Source organism: Tursiops truncatus, chromosome X (assembly GCF_011762595.2).
Source record: "Tursiops truncatus isolate mTurTru1 chromosome X, mTurTru1.mat.Y, whole genome shotgun sequence".
Taxonomy (NCBI): domain Eukaryota; kingdom Metazoa; phylum Chordata; class Mammalia; order Artiodactyla; family Delphinidae; genus Tursiops; species Tursiops truncatus.
In genome coordinates, this window is record NC_047055.1 from 122,937,755 (window position 1) to 122,955,220 (window position 17,466).

At 46.7% G+C, this 17,466-nt stretch overlaps 1 protein-coding gene and 1 pseudogene across 1 annotated transcript in view; one reads left to right on the forward strand and one right to left on the reverse strand.

Annotated features, from left to right (window-relative positions):
- ANOS1 (anosmin 1) overlaps positions 1-16,037 on the forward strand; it is a 189,785-nt gene extending 173,748 nt beyond the window's left edge. The window contains exons 10-14 of the mRNA XM_019944764.3: positions 7,120-7,214; positions 8,364-8,535; positions 9,278-9,498; positions 10,584-10,725; positions 11,871-16,037. Coding sequence (XP_019800323.2) covers positions 7,120-7,214; positions 8,364-8,535; positions 9,278-9,498; positions 10,584-10,725; positions 11,871-11,926 — 686 coding nt within the window. The 3' untranslated portion in view covers positions 11,927-16,037. The remainder of the gene's footprint in view (positions 1-7,119; positions 7,215-8,363; positions 8,536-9,277; positions 9,499-10,583; positions 10,726-11,870) is intronic.
- Positions 1,748-1,839, reverse strand: LOC117310481 (U5 spliceosomal RNA; annotated as a pseudogene).
- Positions 16,038-17,466: the final 1,429 nt, after the last annotated feature.

The following is a 17,466-nucleotide window of genomic DNA, read 5'->3' on the forward strand; positions in this document are numbered from 1 at the left end:
TGTATGTCTATTCTTTTTCACATCCTTTTCCATTATAGGTTATTAGAATATATTGAATATAGTTCCCTGTGCTATAAAGTAGGATGTTGTTGTTTATCTACTTTATATACAGTCATTTGTATCTGCTAATCCCAAACTCCTAATTTATCCCTCCCCCACCCCCTTTGCCCTCTGGTAATCATAAATTTCTTTTCTAAGTCTGTGAGTCTGTTTCTTTTTGTAAGTAATTTTATTTTTATAATTTTTTTTACATTCACATATAAGTGACATCATGATATTTGTCTTTCTCTGTCTGACCTACTTCACTTAGTATGACCATCTCTAGGTCCATCCATGTTGCTGCAAATGGCATGATTTTGTTCTTTTTATGGCTGAGTAATATTCCATTGTATATTTGTACCACATCTTCTTTATCCATTCATCTGTTGATGGACACTTAGGTTGCTTCCATGTCTTGGCTAGTGTAAGTAGTGCTGCTACAAACACAGGGGTGCATGTATCTTTTTAAATTATAGTTTTGTCTGGATATATGCCCAGGACTGGGATTGCTGGATCTTATGGTAGTGCTATTTTTAGTTTTTTGAGGAAACTCCATACTGTTCTCCATAGTGGCTGCACCAGTTTACATTCCCACCAACAGTGTAGGAGGATTCACTTTTCTCCACATCCTCTCCAGCATTTATTATTTGTAGACTTTTTAATGATCGCCATTCTGACTGGTGTGAGGTGGTACCTCACTGTAGTTTTGATTTGCGTCTCTCTAATAATTAGCGATAATGAGCATCTTTTCATGTGCCTATTGACCATCTGTATGTCTTCTTTGGAGAAATGTCTATTTAGGTCTTCTGCCCATTTTTGGATTGGATTGTTTTCTTGTTATTAAACTCTACGAGCTGTTTGTATATTTTGGAAATTAAACCCTTGTTGATTGCATCATTTGCAAATATTTTCTCCCATTGCATAGGGTATCTTTTTATTTTGTTTATGGTTTCCTTTCTGTGCAAAAGCTTGTAATTTTGAATAGGTCCCATTTGTTTATTTTTGCTTTTATTTCTATTGCCTTGGGAGACTGACGTAAGAAAACGTTTGTATGATTTATGTAAGGGAATATTTTGCCAATACTCTATCCTAGGAGTTTTATGGTGTCATGACTTATATTTTAGTCTTTAAGCCATTTTGAGTTTATTTTTGTGTATCATGTTAGAGAATGTTCTAATCTCCTTCTTTTACATGTAGCTGGTCAGTTTTCCCAGCACCACTTATTGAAGAGACTGTCTTCTCTCCAGTGTATATTCTTGCCTCCTTTGTCATAGATTAATTGACCATAAGTGTGTGGGTTTATTTCTGGACTTTCTATCCTGTTCCATTGATCTATATTTCTGTTTTTCTGCCAGTACCTTAGTATTTACTGTAGCTTTGTAGTATAGTCTGAAGTCAGGGAGCTGTGATTTCTCCAGCTCTGTTCTTCTTTCTCAAGATTGTTGTGGCTATGTTGAGGTCTTTTGTGTTTCACAGACATTTTTAAATGTTTTGGTCTAGTTCTTTGAAAAATGCCATTGGTAATTTGATAGGGATTGCATTGAATCTGTAGATTGCCTTGGGTAGTATGGTTATTATAACAATATTGATTCTTCCAGTCCAACAATATGGTATAACTGTCCATCTCTGTCAGCTTCAGTTTCTTTCATCAGCATCCTATAGCTTTTGGAGTACAGGTCTTTTGCCTCTTCAGGTAGGTTTATTCCTAGGTATCTTATTCTTATTTTTCTTTCCCCCTCTCCATGGAAATCTTTAGTAAAAGGCAAAAGATTTATATGATCTGAAGAGAAACCAGAGTATGAATGGTATTTTATTCTTTTTGATGCAATGGTAAATGGGATTGTTTCCTTAATTTCTCTTTCTGATAGTTTGTTGTAGTGTGTAGAAATGCAACAGATTTCTGTATATTAAGTTTGTATCCTGCAACTTTACTGAATTCACCGATGAGCTCTAGTAGTATTCTGGTAGTATCTTAAGGGCTTTCTTAATGTATGGTATCATGTCATATGCAAGCAGTGACAGTTTTACATCTTCCTTTCCAATCTGGATTCCCTTTCTTCTCTGATTGCCGTTGCTAGGACTTCCAAAACTATGTTAAGTAAAAGTGGCAAGAGTGGGCATCCTTGTCTTGTTCCTGACCTTGCAGGAAATGCTTTCAGCTTTTCACCGTTGAGTATGATGTTAGCTGTGGTTTTGTCATATATGGTCTTCATTATGTTGAGGTAGGTTCCCTCTGTGCCCACTTTCTGGAGAGTTTTCATCAGAAATTGATGTTGAATTTTATCAAAAGCTTTTTCTGCATCTATTGAGATGATCATATGGTTTTTACTCTTCAGTTTGTTAATATGGTGTATCACACTGATTGATTTGAGGATATTGAAAAATCCTTGCATCCCTGGGATAAATCCCACTTGATCATGGTGTATGATCCATTTAATATACTGTTGGATTCGGTTCGCTACTATTTTGTTGAGGATTTTTGCATCTATGTTCATCAAAGGTACTGGCCTATAATTTTCTTTTTTTGTGGTATCTTTGGCCGGTTTTGGTATCAGGGTGATGGTGGCCTCACAGAATTAATTCGGATGTGTTCCTTCCTCTGCAGTTTTTTGGAACGGTTTCAGAAGCACAGGTATTAACTCCTCTCTAAATGTTTGACAGAATTTGCCTGTGAAGCCATCTGGTCCTGGACTCTGGTCGTTGGGAGTTTTTTAATCACAGTTTCAATTTCAGTACTGGTAATTGGTCTGTTCATACTTCCTATTTCTTCCTGGTTCAGTCTTGGGAGACTGTACCTCTCTAAGAGTTTGTCCATTTCTTCTAGGTTGTCTGTTTTATTGGCATACAGTTGCTTGTAGTAGTCTCTTAGGATTCTATTTCTCTGGTGTTGGTTATAACTTCTCCTTCTTCATTTCTAATTTTATTGATTTGAGCCTTCTCCCTTTTTCTTCTTGATGACTCTGGCTAAAGGTTTATCAACTTTGTTTATCTTTTCAAAGAACCAGCTTTTTAGTTTCTTTGATCTTTTCTATTATTTTTTTAGTCACTGTTTATTCAAAATAAGGATTAGTCAGAAGCACTTTTCTCCCTGGCTTGCTTATTTACTAGTAATTCACCGGAATATTTCTATGGAAACAAGCTAACAGTATTATTTACAACTAAGCAAAGTCACTGCAAACAGGTGTCTGTAAGCAACTATTGTAGGTAAAACACTGTACAGTTGTAAAGTAGCACTTGGACCAGAATAACAGAGACTTTAAGAATAAGTTCTTTAATAAGGGTGGGATCCGCTAGAGAGAAGAGGGACCAGGACCGGGCGTGAAGGAACTCCAGTTTCAGCACAAAGAGGGGCGATGCAGCAGAGGACGGTGCAAGTGAGTGCCCAGAGGAGCTGGAGAACACGGGGAGATTTGAGACAGAAGCCGAGGCGGGCAAGGGGTTTAAGAAGAGGGAGGGGGCTTCCCTGGTGGTGCAGTGGTTGAGAGTCCGCCTGCCGATGCAGGGGACACGGGTTCGTGCCCTAGTCCGGGAGGATCCCACATGCTGCGGAGCGGCTGGGCCCATGAGCCGTGGCCGCTGAGCCTGTGCTCCGCAATGGGAGAGGCCACAACAGTGAGAGGCCCACGTACCGAAAGAAAAAAAAAAAAGCTACCTTATGCTACTGATTTTAAAATGAAAGGAGACACAGTGGATGCTCACAGAGTGTGTATTTGAAGACTCGTGTAGTCACTAAGGTTTATTTGTAACCCCTAACCAGTCCTGGGGGGCGCTTGTGTGGTCCTTTGTGGGGGTGCTCGTGCGGGGAGTGGCGATGGACTTGAGTCGCCCCACGTACACGTTCCCACCTGAAGCTGAGGGGACGCCGCCCTCTCGTTTCCACTCTCACGCTGGCGACATCCTTTGCCCGGTCTGTTTAGCGCCGTGGGTTTCTGGTCTGTTGTGTTGCATTTCCTTGCTTTTTGTTGGAGATTTGTCCTGGTTGAAGTGGCCCCGAGCATAGTGGTGGAGTGCTGCCTTTGCTGATGGATACATGAGGCTGCCTGGGAGGTGCGAGTCACATTGGTAGTGTGTGATGAAGTTCCGAAAAGGTAAAAAAAAGTGTCTAAATTTGTCGGTTTTGAGATGGTGATGGATTAAAAAAAAGGTACAGTGGAGGCGTTATTGTGAGGCTGAAAGCAAAAGAAGTTTACTGTCCTGCTACCCAGGATCATGAAAATAATTTCAACTAGAGTTTTTTAAGTAAAGAAATATTACAGTTAATTATGACTTTATTAAATAAGTTTTTAAAAAAGAAAAACACACATTAAATAAGATTATGTATTGACTGGCTGGCAAAAATGTGGTGACCAGAAGCTCACGGGGAAACTAACACTGTATTTCTCCAAGAAACAGCCATCCCGGATTTGCTAATTCTGCATTCACGGTGATTTTCTAAACCCTCACTTGTGTGAATAACGAGAACCGATTGTGTAGACCTGCATGAGAAACGCATGCCAGTTTTTGATTAAGCTTGGAAGAGTGCGGACTGCTGTGTATGTGTCTGAAAAAGTGCCATGAAGGACTGCTTAAAAGGCAGCCTGTTCATTTTAATCATGTCTTAAAGGAGTGGGTTTTATTCGGGTCTGGTGAAGGCAACGGAGACAACGGCCACTGAGAAGGTAGTTTGTTACTCACGGCTCCCAGGAGGTGGAGCCTCACACCACTCGGGCCATGTGGGGAGGCACCAGGGTCGGTCAGGAAGCAGGAAACTGTGCTCAGAAGCCTTTTCTCTGGCGAGTAGGAAAGGCAAGATGGTCTCAGGATTGGCTAGTCAGGATTGGCTCTGGCTCAGGGGCTGTCCCCACCTACCTGGCCCTGGGGTGACGAGGGTGGTGGCCCAGAGTGTGAGGGCCCCACAGAGGAGGTGCTGGGGAGGGGCTCTGGGTCAGCTGGTCTGCACGGGGCAGCGGCCACCCTGCGAGGGCGGTCCCGGCAGGGTCTGCAAGGCTGCAAGATGTCACAGATACAGAAAACAAAAAGGCGTGATTAAATAAGAGGCAAGCTGAACGCAAGGGCAATTGAGGGCAGGAATCAAGGGTGTGGTTTTAGAAGCGCTGAGTTTGAAAAGCATCTACATGGGACAGGAAGCTGGGAACACCAGCTCCTCCAGGGAACAGCTCAGCTGAAGGTAGAAACGCAGAGCCGTCTTGGAAAGCCTTGGGCTTGGGTGAAATTCTTCCCGGAGGTGGCAGATCCAGAGTAGGCGTGGACTCGGGCAGGGCGGAGCTGAGGGCTCCGACGTGTCGCTCGGTGCGTCCTCTTAGGGAAACACAGTTATGCTGTCAGCTGTGTGTGGGGTTCTTAGGAGACCTGGAGCCACGGGTATCAATCACACGTCCTAGCACTGGAGTGCAGCAAACTGGAGTCCAGCCCCGGCTGCTCCGGACCAGGGAATGTCAGCCCTGCCGTGTGCCCGACTTTGGAACTTGCTACTCTGTCCGATATGGGAGCCACGAGCCCCGTGGAGCCTCTGAATTTTAAATTGATTTCAGTGCTTTAAGAATTTGATTCCTCAGCTGCAGCAGCAATGTGGTGACGAGGGGTCACCACATACAGCAGCTTTCGTCGTGGCAGACAGTTGTGTGGGACGGTGCCCTGCCCCCCATTATCCACACCGACCAGGCCCAGTGCCAACCTCCTTCCAGGTTCCCCTGCGAGGTCAGCTCCTCTGTGAGCTGCGCCAGCGTTTTAGTGACAGTCGCAACCCTCTGTCGGGACGCCGTACCTCTCTCGCCCTCCGTGGTCAGCTGCAGGCTCATCTCCCTCCGACCTGAGACCTGACTTATGCACCTTATTACTTGTCCAGCCCCCTTAGGATTTAAGAGGTGTGAGAGCAGCTGCTCCTGGGATGTTATTTATTTCACTACGATGCCTAGAGCAGCACCACTTGTTGAAAGAAAGGATTTGAATTCACTCAATGACTGACTTCAGCCTTAATGTATAACGTGCAATTCTTTTCTTAAAAAAAAGCCCTTGATGTCTGCCATGTAAAGAGTTAAAAACCTCTAGTCAGAGGGTTCCCCTTTTAGCTAAACACCATTGGTGCCCACTTGCTGTTTATTTTCTCAGATTGAAAGTTCTTTTCTCGTTCCAAAGTGCTCAGAGCAAGTTCCCACCAGAACCACCCGATTTCATCCAAGCGTTTTCCCCTCGGAAAACCTCCATCAAACACTTGGCGTGAGCATTCGGACGAGATGCTAATCACCCAGGGAAGCGATGCCTTTCACACCCGGGGACACACTGGGGTGATTATTAAGCCCAGGATGGCCCAGACCTCCTTTCCCACACTCAGTGACCGGCTTCTCATCACGCTGTCTTTTTTTCCACTCGGTCGGCCAAAGTAAAGACACGTGCAGAAAACGCGCTGCTCCAGCTGGAAGTGGAAACGATTAAGGAGCCCGTATGCTGGGCTGGCTTTGAGAGCAGGCCTCGTTTCCGTAGCGATCGCACACACTCACTGCAAGGATGCACTTACTGTTAAGGCACCGGGAGGCTGTTCACCCTGTATCCTCTGATGAGGGGGCCCTGTCACAGCAAGGCTGGAGATGGAGCACATCTGAAGGGCCAGGTCTTCAAGTTGAGGGAAAGGCTTTTGTTCCTGCCTGGGCTTGACAGCCTCTCCATCAGCCTCGTCAGAAAAATGTAGGATCCAGAGACTTGAGATGAGTCTCTGTTAGAGCCTAGGAAATAGGAGAACGGCTGCTGAGTGCTACCCTTCGTTGGGGGATTTATGACTGTGGACACCATGGCGAGGTTATTCTCAAGACCTCTGTGGAGTCATTTTGCTATGACTTTTCTAATTATTTTTTTCTGTGTGGTTCTCGTATTGCAATTCGCTTTTCCTTTGATGGCTTATTGCTTTTTCCCCCTGACTCTAGTCAGAATTTTGGGAGACCACCTCCTCTGGCTGGTGTACGCAATTCTGGATCACCTGCAGGACTCTGTCCTTCCTTCCTGGTCTGTCGTGCTTTCAGGACTTGGGGCTGCGTGCACTGTGACTTGCAGACTGTTCTCTTTTGCTGATGGGTGTTGACCTTACAGATCCCGGTGTCAGTCGGTATCATGTGCAGTGGTTTCCGGAAGTCTGTGCCCACAACGAATCCGCCGGGGTGGAGGCATCCTCGGGCGTGACCCAGGTGAGGAGGTGGCCGAAATGCCGGATTCTGAACGGCTTCTAGACTCACCTGATCGGGGGACAAAGCTGGACAGAGAGAGGTGCAGGCCGTGTGTCCAGTGGGTAACTCATCCTCACGGGGCTCCCTAAGGGACCCATGACCAGGTGGGAGCGGGAGACACAGGGTCACCTGTTCACTCATCTCTCGGCCCTTCACCACCTCACACGTCATCGGTCAGCACAGGGCGGGCCCTGAGATGCAGACATTCAGGACACAGCTTGCAGGGAGCTCCCAGGACACAGGGGAAACGCTGCCAGCCTCTGGGTGTCTCATCTTAATTGCACGAAAGCTCTGAATTGTTTTCTGGATTTTTGACTCGGCACAATGACCTAAAAGGCCTCATTTCCCCCAGGGAATTTCTATACGACACTATCATTCAGCATCTCCTTTGCAGCATCCCTAACTTCCACCAACTCGTCCAGGTAATGAAAGATACGGCCCGTCCTGTGATGTTCTGCCTTTAAGGGTCCCAGAGATGCTCCTGCTGCAGCTCTCGTACATGTACACGAAGCCCTGACAACTACACCCTAGAACGGGCACGCACACCCCACACCCAAAGGCGAAGAATCCTCGCACAAGCTCGTTAGGCCCGTCAGTGTCAGCTCTCCCGTTAGCGTAAGGTTATACCCTCAGCCTCTCACTCCGCCCGCAGTTGAGTCTGGTTTTCGTAATCCTGTTTCATCGCAAAGTTCCGGCCGGCGGCAATCACAGCCCTCCCAGCAGGGGAGGCAATACACAGCGCAAGAATGTCTTCCTTTCCTTAAGGAAACACTCACAGCTAAAGCACGCCTGTGTCTCAGAGAAGCCCGAGTTAGCTTTTTTTGTATTAACAACTTAGGTGTCTGTCTACAGCATCACCCACCGCGCTGCCTCCCACCTAGCGCTGCCGTCCTGTCGGGTTCTGGAGCCTGTGTCCCACCCCATGGGAGCCTCTCACAGTTGTAATAAATGAAAGCAGGGCCCCTGTCTCCTTTGCACTTTTTATGAAAGCCGTGTTGCACACGTCCCATATATAGGGAGACAGCCTTGGTGGAGGTAGGATTTCCTCTCCTGCCAATTTCGTACCCTCGTGAGATTTACTGTTAGTGTATTCTCTCTCTCTCTCTCTAGGAAAATTACATGATTCTTCAAGATCTGGCATTTTCCTGCAAATACAAGGTGACCGTCCAACCCACACGGCCAAAGGGCCGCTTGAAAGCAGAAACCGTTTTCTTTACGACCCCACCGTGCTCTGCTCTGAAGGGCAAAAGCCACAAGCACGTCAGCTGCCCCGGGGACGCAGGTACGTTTCACGCAAACTTCCAAGGTTGCGGCTGTGATGTCGGCAACTCTGTACACATTTCCAGACCGCATTTCACAAGAGCCTACAAACCCAAAGTATCCCCCTTTCTAAACGGCAGCGTGACGGCCCAGTTGGGAGGTAACATACGTATGAAGGCACGCATTACATCCTCATTGCAGCAGCTCTGGTGGACAGCCTTTGCTGGCATGTCAGCCCTTTAGAAATGAAGCCGAGGGTCTGTGTACTGCTTGTCCTTTGGCGCACTTTATGTAAATGATTTCACTTTTATCCCGGCCCTCTGCCATGGGCGTCACCTCGACACGCTTTCCGAACGCCCCGTCTTTACCTTCCCAAGCCTCTCCTAGAACAGGGGCAGCTATTTTCAGATGCAGACCCCTGGGCGCCTTCTAGTAACTTCCGACGACTCTTGTAGTACCTTGAATATTCACCCGTCTCACTGCAGTCGCTCCTGTTCTCTAAGTGGCCAGGTCCCGCCAGATTCCAAAATTCTTCCTCTGTCTTCCACCCCCAAAGCAGGACTCTCCACGTAGTGCCCAAGGGAGCAGAAGCACGTGGCACGAAGGGGCAGGGCTGAGGCTGCCTCTGCACAGCTCGCCGGGGCGACTGTCTGACCCCGCGCTCCCGAGGCGGCCGGCCGAACCCCACGGGACGTACCTGCCGCCTAGGGCCCCTCTCGCGCTCTGCATCCCCTGACCCGGCCTTCTTCTTCCCGCTGCTCCAGGTCCCGTTCATTCCAAAGTGCAAGCCAAACCCGAGAACCTGTCGGCCTCCTTTGTGGTCCAGGACACGAACGTCACGGGGCGCTTCTCCTGGCAGCTGAGCAAGGCCACCGTCCAGCGGCCTGTGACTGGCTTCCACGTGACGTGGGCCGAGGTCACGACCGAGAGCAGGCAGAACGGCCTTCCCAACAGCCTCATCCTGCAGTCCCAGATCCTCCCGGCGGTGGGTGCCCCTCCCTCCCGGGCCCTTGGGCCGGTACCCGCACCGCAGGGGGGTTACTCACTGTCGGCGCCCACGTCCCATCACGCTGGGGCCAGTTGTTGAGCCGCGTGTGTGCGTTGTCTTCTCCCGAGCGTATTATTTCGCAGGTACTGAAAGACACCACACAAGTGTTGCCGTGAACAGTCGTCTAGATGAACTGTGATTACTAGAGCCCCTCTTCAACCCACGTCTCCTGTCGACACGGGATGCACGCGGTGTAACCACTTTATTCTCCTTTGTGAAGCCTGTGTCCCTCTGGCCCAAGTGGACAGGCCCTGTTGGAAGGGTTAAATTTGGGGAAAAACAGCTAAGAGAACCTTCTTCTTTCTCTCCGTTTCCCCGCTTCAAATCTGGCCAGAGCCCGTAATGAGCTGGCGTGTCTTCCAGGCCACTAATTCCTTGGCTTGAAAAAAAAACCCATGTACAGGCTTCTACCAGCTCTAAAAATGCCCTTAGAATATCCAACTCCTGCTCCAAAAAGAAGAAGAAAAAGCAAACAAAAAAACCCCTTAAATCCTGGAAGGAAAAATTCCATGGAATTGGAAAGTAATTTTTCTATGTGTGTATATATTAGGCTTTATTGAGTTTTGAGAAAAATGTGTTGGCATAAAAATCAACACTGTTGGCTATGGGCATTGACAGATAGATAGATAGATACTGCATCTTAAGGAACACAGTTGGCTCGCTTACGGAAATGTGGATCATGAAGAATTCACACCACAAGATGAGCAGATGAAAACTTTAAACCATGGGAAAGTCTTGGGTTGAGGAATACAAAATGCGGTCGCAGGGTGAGCCCTGAGACTGGCCCCGGCTGCCAAGAGCTGGGCTCTCACCGCCGAGGCTGCCCGGCAGGGCAGGACTCTAGCAAACAGGGACAGACGTTCGACCGACCACGCTGGGGTGTCAAAGCAACCGCACCTGCGTTTACACGGTGATCGCGGGCGTGCAGGTGGGAGGAAATGGGCAGAGAATGAGAGAGTCCGTCGTGTGGCTTTGTGGTCAAGAGGTGCCTAACGGGCGCGTCCTCTCCTGTCCCCCCTCAGGATCGCTCCGTGCTCACGGTGCCAGGTCTGCGGCCGGCCACCCTCTACCGTCTGGAGGTGCAGGTGCTGACCGCGGGCGGGGAGGGACCCGCCACCATCAGGACCTTCCGGACCCCCGACCTCCCACCCTCGGCTGTGCACAGTGAGTGCCGGGGGCCCCCGCCAGCTTTGGGGACACAGAGAAAGTCTTGCTGAAAAAACGAAAATCAACAGATCACTGCAGATTCCTACGGATAGGGAATTCTCTGAACCTGAACTTCTTCCAGGCCTTTGTATGTGCTTTTCCTGGCGGCCACGCCTGCTGCCCGCAGCCCACCTTACACGCTTCCTGGCCCTGCTCCCTCCTCCCTCCCCCCTCCCTCCCTGCCTTCCTTTCTGTTACTTCCTTTTCCATACTTCCATTTTTTTCCCTACATGATGCATGCTTTCTCCTTGTCTTTTAACCACAGATACACATGGGAGGGAAAAAAGTCTATCATCTCATATCAATCTGAATTTTTGTTTTTTAAATTAAGATGTTCAAATATGACCAAATAGCAAATAGTATTTGGCTACGGAGCTTACTTTCTTATTACATATGTTGTTACTATAATCTATTACATGAATTTTCTTCATAACATGACCCAAATCAATCTACTTGACTTACTGCTACGTTAAAAATAACTGTCACGTGTTGTTTCAAAACAGTGAGCCGCTTGTTGGTTTTTAAATTATGCACTTTGCTTTTCTAGCTTAAACCTTTGACATGGCTTTTTAAGTTTATGTGTTAAGAAAACTGAGAAGTCGTTCTAGTTTTACTTGTTTTTTAAAAAATGATGGATCAAATTTGCCCCCAATAGCTTTCTGCACTTCGAATTTAAAGGAAAAAACCATCACGTGGAAGAGCTCGATGGCCCCTTACGCTTATAAGGGTGAATGCAGTCCCCATGTGCCTCCACTGAAATTCTGTGTAATGAGAGCATGGGTTAAGTTTTAAACTTTCTTGAGGAAATGCACAGGATTTTGGCTTATATAATTGTGAGCCTAAAGAAAGGGGCTTGTCTTCTTTCTCTTGTGATTTTTTGGCGTTAGGGAGGGAACCAAAACGCGGGGGGAAGGCAGAGAGAAGAGAGGGAGAGTGAGTGTCTGTCTCTCTGCACGTTCAGAGCCGGGAGAGGAGGGACCTGGACGGGAGGGAGCGCGGGCCTGGGGCCAAGGCGTTCACCGCAGTCAGCGCGTTCCTACTGTTCGTTCAGCCAGCCGGGGAAAGCGCCACGACCGACTGATGTGTCTGTTCTGTCTCCCTAGGACCCCACCTGAAACACCGTCATTCACACCATTACAAGCCTCCAGAAAGATACTGACCTGTTCCCGGAGATGTCTGAACCCCGAGCGAGCGTGTAAGCTCGCAGACCTTCGAGGACCGGCCGCGCCCGCTTACGGGGGCACCAGGCCTTTCCCATAGGACCTCCCGCCCCATCTAACTTTACTGCACTAAACGCTTCTGTCTGTCTCGGACGCGCCTGGACACCAGGGACAAGTGGTGAGACGGTGGACGTGGACACAGTTTCCTGTGAGAATGGAGAGAACACGAAGGCCAGGCCTGTTTCACTGCAAAATCTGTTTCCATACATGGTTTAGCTATGATCTCAAGTGAATTACTGCAGACCTGAGACTTCCCTGAATTCAGAGCGGCGAATTCTCAAGAGACACCGGCGTAACAAATACACAGTTCATACACGTAATAAGCATGCTAAGCGCACACCTAGTAAGCGTCACGTTACTCAATAAACATTTTAAAATTAAATTATTGGTTTGGTTTGCAAAATCGACTGAAGACTATACGGTTTTTTGGCCCTATTTATTCAAATACTTCTTAAGATGATTTTTTATCACGTGATTTTTTAGCTGAAAACTTGTGACCTGAAATATGCCAATTAATTTAGACTTAAAATGTTCCCACTTCCAGCACCTAAGCTTCATTTTCTACAAAGGCAAAGAAGAGCGCAGCCTGTCAATGAGGGTTTAGGGAAGACATCCACAGCAGAAAGGAGTCAGTGCCTTACGCTGCTATCCAGAGTCTGCCTTGGAGAAACTAAACGTCTTTTCTGGGGATGCTCTTTAACATTTCGTCCTGTACTGTGAGAGATTTCCCTGATACGCTATTTATGCTTTTCCTTAATGTGGGGAACGGCTGCTGACATGCTTTGTTTTGCAGCTTTCATGTATCTAAAAGTTTGCAAAACCTCTTGCTTGAAATGAAGGAATCCCAACGATTGAATATTTTCAAATCTTCACTGAGATTTGCCTTTTCTTAACGAAAGCAAGCTCTTGACGTGGTAGAATACTGTCCGTGATGTAGAAAAGGCGGAAGGGCTTTGGTTGGTGGAGAAGGACAGCTACTTGCCTTTGACTAACCTTCCTTTACTCCTACAGATGTATTATTATACCTTATTTGAAAAATTTCCCAGGTTCCACGCTAAGCCCTCAGAGCACGAACGCAAGTCAAACACGTTGTCAGTACACAGTATTGCAGGGTATGTCGCGGCAGCCTTAAACCAGAAATGTTTAGTTTAATATAGTTTTTTCCTCGAGGGAATACCCATATGTATGTTTTGAAACAGGCACGTATGTATGTGCGTCTGCGTGCTTCCGTGTGTATACGTATACACACAGGCACAAACACACGTACATACACACACTCATAGACTCACACGTACACACACGTACACCTTGAGGACGCATCTCTGAAGAAACTGTTTTCCCAGCTCAGCAATGGTGGATAAAGACACAGTTCTCCTACAGATCATTAGGGTCATCTATTTTCCCCGTCAGTATTGACACTATGAGAAAAGAGCAACTTAAAAAATTGAACATTTTAAAGGATAGGCTTCCTCGTTTCATGACCTACACAAGTAAAACGAGGAAATTTTCAGTACACTTTCCTTGGGTTTTCACGGTGGGACTTGGAACTGCTCGTTTTGTTACGTTTCCTGAAAGCCTGCGGGCGCCCTGACTGCACCTGGTGGGGTGAAGAGGAGAGAGAACGTGTTGGCTTTTGTGAGGTTTCCCACTCTAAGAGCAGAAGCCACGCAGAACGCAGACAGACTCTGTCTGTTACCAAATCGATGCCTAGCCTTAGGGAACACAGTCTGTAGGCATGGATCCCTGAAAGAGGATACTGAAAACTGCTTCCCGTGCGTTAAAATTGTTTAAAAGTCGATAAGGCAGTGTTCTGCAGCTTTGGACACGCGGCTCCGTGGGAAATCTCAGAACGGAAGTTCACGGCGCTTCCGGCTGTTTTTCTGCGGCTCCTAACGTGGCCTGGGATGGACTTTAGCACAGGCTGTCCTGAAATCACCTGGTTCCAAGAGTTCCAAATTTTGAATGGAGAGAACAGGAACAGCCTTCATTTCAAACGCCCTTGAGCTTGAGCAAACACAGAGACCTTCTCCGAAACTATGAGCTATTCTAGTGCCATTCCCAGCCTCTGAATTTCAAATTCTTAAAACTTCAAAAATGAAAACTTCACGTGATTGGCTACGAGGTTATCTTTTACCTTAATTTGTCATGAAGAAATCCACCAAGTATTCGTGCCAGCAAGTTTCTGTACTGTTGTATAGTTTAAAATGCAGGCGTATATACATAGATACACGATATTATTAAATTATTAAATAAGCTTAATTTTATAAAATTTAATTATGTTTCTTTTGTCTGGGTAAGAGACATTGAGCAAATATATTTTCAGTTCAGATAAAGGTTCTGTAGCGTACACCTTCCTTAAAAAAATCTGAAGCAGCTCTTACGAGCATTTCATCCTGCTATAATATTCAATAATTTAAATTTTGTTAGTGTTATTGGAAGAAAATTCTATTAATTAGGCAATGAGAGAAACCTGAGTTTCTTTTACGAATTTCAGTAATCTTCAATAATAGTCAAATGAACAAAAATATAATTACTACTTTTTGAATTTTTAACATTTGAGTGCCCTAATAAAGGGCTAAAAAGATCTGTTTCTTATTTTAAAACACAGTTTTAGTGGCTGACTCTCTGATACGTTTTATGGAAATTAGATGCATTTCTCTCACGTGAGAAAAAGTATATTAACTGATAGTATTTACTCTTTAAAAAACTGAGCTCGTCAAACATGACGTCATCAAAGACAGGTGGCTAATTCCATGTATATCGAGGCTACACGCGCTCTTTCTACTTAGAACATTCACTCCTCAGTGATGGATTTATCTGTGCTACCCCTTATTCTAAGTGGCCTCTATGGAGCAATTTTTATAAACGAATGTGTGCCCTTCACGTCATCTCGTGTTTTAATATGATGTATTTATGACAGGTAATTTTCTTAAATGTTTACTAAACAAAATTCAAAGTTGAAAAACAGATCTATGTCCTAGAAAGCTGAAAGAACCTATACCCCATCTATAGAGCAGGGTTTCTCCACCGCAGCGCTGTTGAGTTTTGGGGCTGCACGTTTCCCTGTTCGAGGGGCCCGACCCCTGGGCGCTCAACGCAGGTCTCCACCCAGCAGTTGTCACGAGCACCTCCCCCAGGGGGTGACAGCCACAAGCTCTCTAGTCACGGCCCGCGCCCTCTGGGGGGTAAGGTCACCCCCAGCTGAGAATCACTGCTTCGTAATGTTTACTGAACAGATGAGAATTTGCCCTGTATGAGGAACCCAGTAATTCGCAGGGGTAGGAACCGCTGGGAAGTGATTACACTGGACTTCAAAGCCCTTGATTGTATCTTTTATCAACACTGAAAAATCCGATTAAAAGGCTGAATTTGGACTTGTGTCTGTATCACGTGAGTACAAATATTCATTTTGTCCTACGAATCGAATCGGTCAGTGTCATTTGTGATAACGGCTTATCTACTTAATGCCCTTTCTTACACCGTGTGCTGTGGAGTTCCTCAAGTTTACTCATTCCTACGATTGCAAATATCTCAATCTTGTTAGGCAAACTTCGACGTCATGACCAGAACACAAAGGCTAAACATCTGTTGCATGTACTTTAAGATTCATTTAAAATATAAATGCATAAAGATGGCGACTCTTATCTACGGTTTTGCATGGCCAGACTGAGCTTCTTACCTCTACTGAACATTTTAGCAAGTTATACCATTCACAGGGTGATCAACAGAGGTCTGTATGTAAAGCTGTTACGACTTTTTCTCGACTTAATTATAGTGTGCAGATAATACAACGGCTACCTTCTCATCCAAATGGCCGGTAGAAATCATGTCCCTTAGAGAGGTCATTTAAAGTCAATATTTATTTATGTATGTAATAAAAAATGTTTGATTTCTGTGTGTGTCTATTATGTTATTTAGGGAGAAGTAATCTTGTAAAAAAACTTGTAAAAAACAAAAAAGCACTGTAAATAGGCTGATACCCCGTGACTCATGATTTTCATGTTAGAGTTTGTACATACTGATTCCATAATAAAGGATCTTTAAACCCGCGCAGTGGACTAGACTCCTTTCCTGAACACACACGCACACGCACACACATTCTCTTTCCGTTTAGAAAGAAAAATTAACAAGTTTCCTACGACCCCAGAGGGATTCAAAAAGCCTCACTCTCCTGTCAGCATGGAGGGAATTGGAGGTCCGGTAAGCGCAACAGGGCAGCACGTCATCCTGAAGAAGGCGTCCTGGCCTTGGACGGTCAGGCTTCAGAGTTCTTTCACCGCATTTACAACCCTGACTCCTGATGGATTGGTGATACTTCCTATCACTAGTCTACAAGTTTACATCGCTCCCCGCCCCCAGGATGCACCCATGAAAGGCTAGGTATGTGTAGTGCAGATAAGCTTTCACCCACACCCCGCTGTTTTCAACACCAAAGGCCACTGACGGCTGCGGTCTCCACTCCCCATGCAGCGTCTAGAGAGGTTCCTGGGGCCGCCACGCTGGCAGGCGCTGTGCCCACAGCATCTCCACGGGGGACTCAGAAGAACGCTGTCCCATAAGACACGACTAGGAAGGTGTTAACGTCGGGAAGCCGGGATTATTTTTCTCTCCATAAAATCACCTATTCGTTTATTTATTAGACACTCACTCAGCAGAAATGTCCTTAGTCTCTGCCGTTGCCTGGTCCTGCCCTCCAGGTGGGATACTGACTAAGCATGGCAGGTGCCAGGTTTTCAGGGGTCTTCCTCTAGGAGAAAGAGACTGGCGATAAGTAAGGACGTCGTACGTGTGAACACCCAGGGAGAGGAAAGGACGCGCAGCGCCGGGTTAGGGAGCAGCCGTGGGGCGCTGAGGATGGAGTTTCAGGCAGGACGCACTGTGGGTTCACAGTTCAGCTAAGCCCCGAGGGATGGGAAGAAGCCGGGCGGGGGGGGGGACCCACACTGAGACGGGGGCACGGCCCTGGGGCGTGAGCCTCTCAGCTGTGCGTCTGGGGTCACTGCTGAGGGTCTTCCGAGTCGCTTGTCCTTCCTTTGGTCTTTCCTAGTCGCTACTTCAAAGTGATGGGATTTGCCTGACAAAAATCACGTCATCGTTTGTTTTCTTTCTTTGTAATCAGAAGCCGTTACATGCACAGAGACTGAAAATTACTGGGCGCTCACCAGAACGAACAATGGTGATAGATACTTTGTAAACAGTATTAGCAACACCTAAGAATCTGGACACAAACGGTCCCCTATTGCGTGACTGCATTTTTATGAACTTTCTAGAACAGGAAAGTCCATGGAGGCAGAAAACAGATGGGCGGTTGCCTGGGGCTGGGGGGACGGGATGGGAAGTGACTACTTCATGGGGGACGGGATTTGCTTTTGGACTTAGTGAGACTGCTTTGGAACTGGATAGAGGGGATGGCTGCGCACTTTGAACGTGAACTAAAGGCCACTGAATTATACACTTAAACTGGCCCAGTTTATGTCAT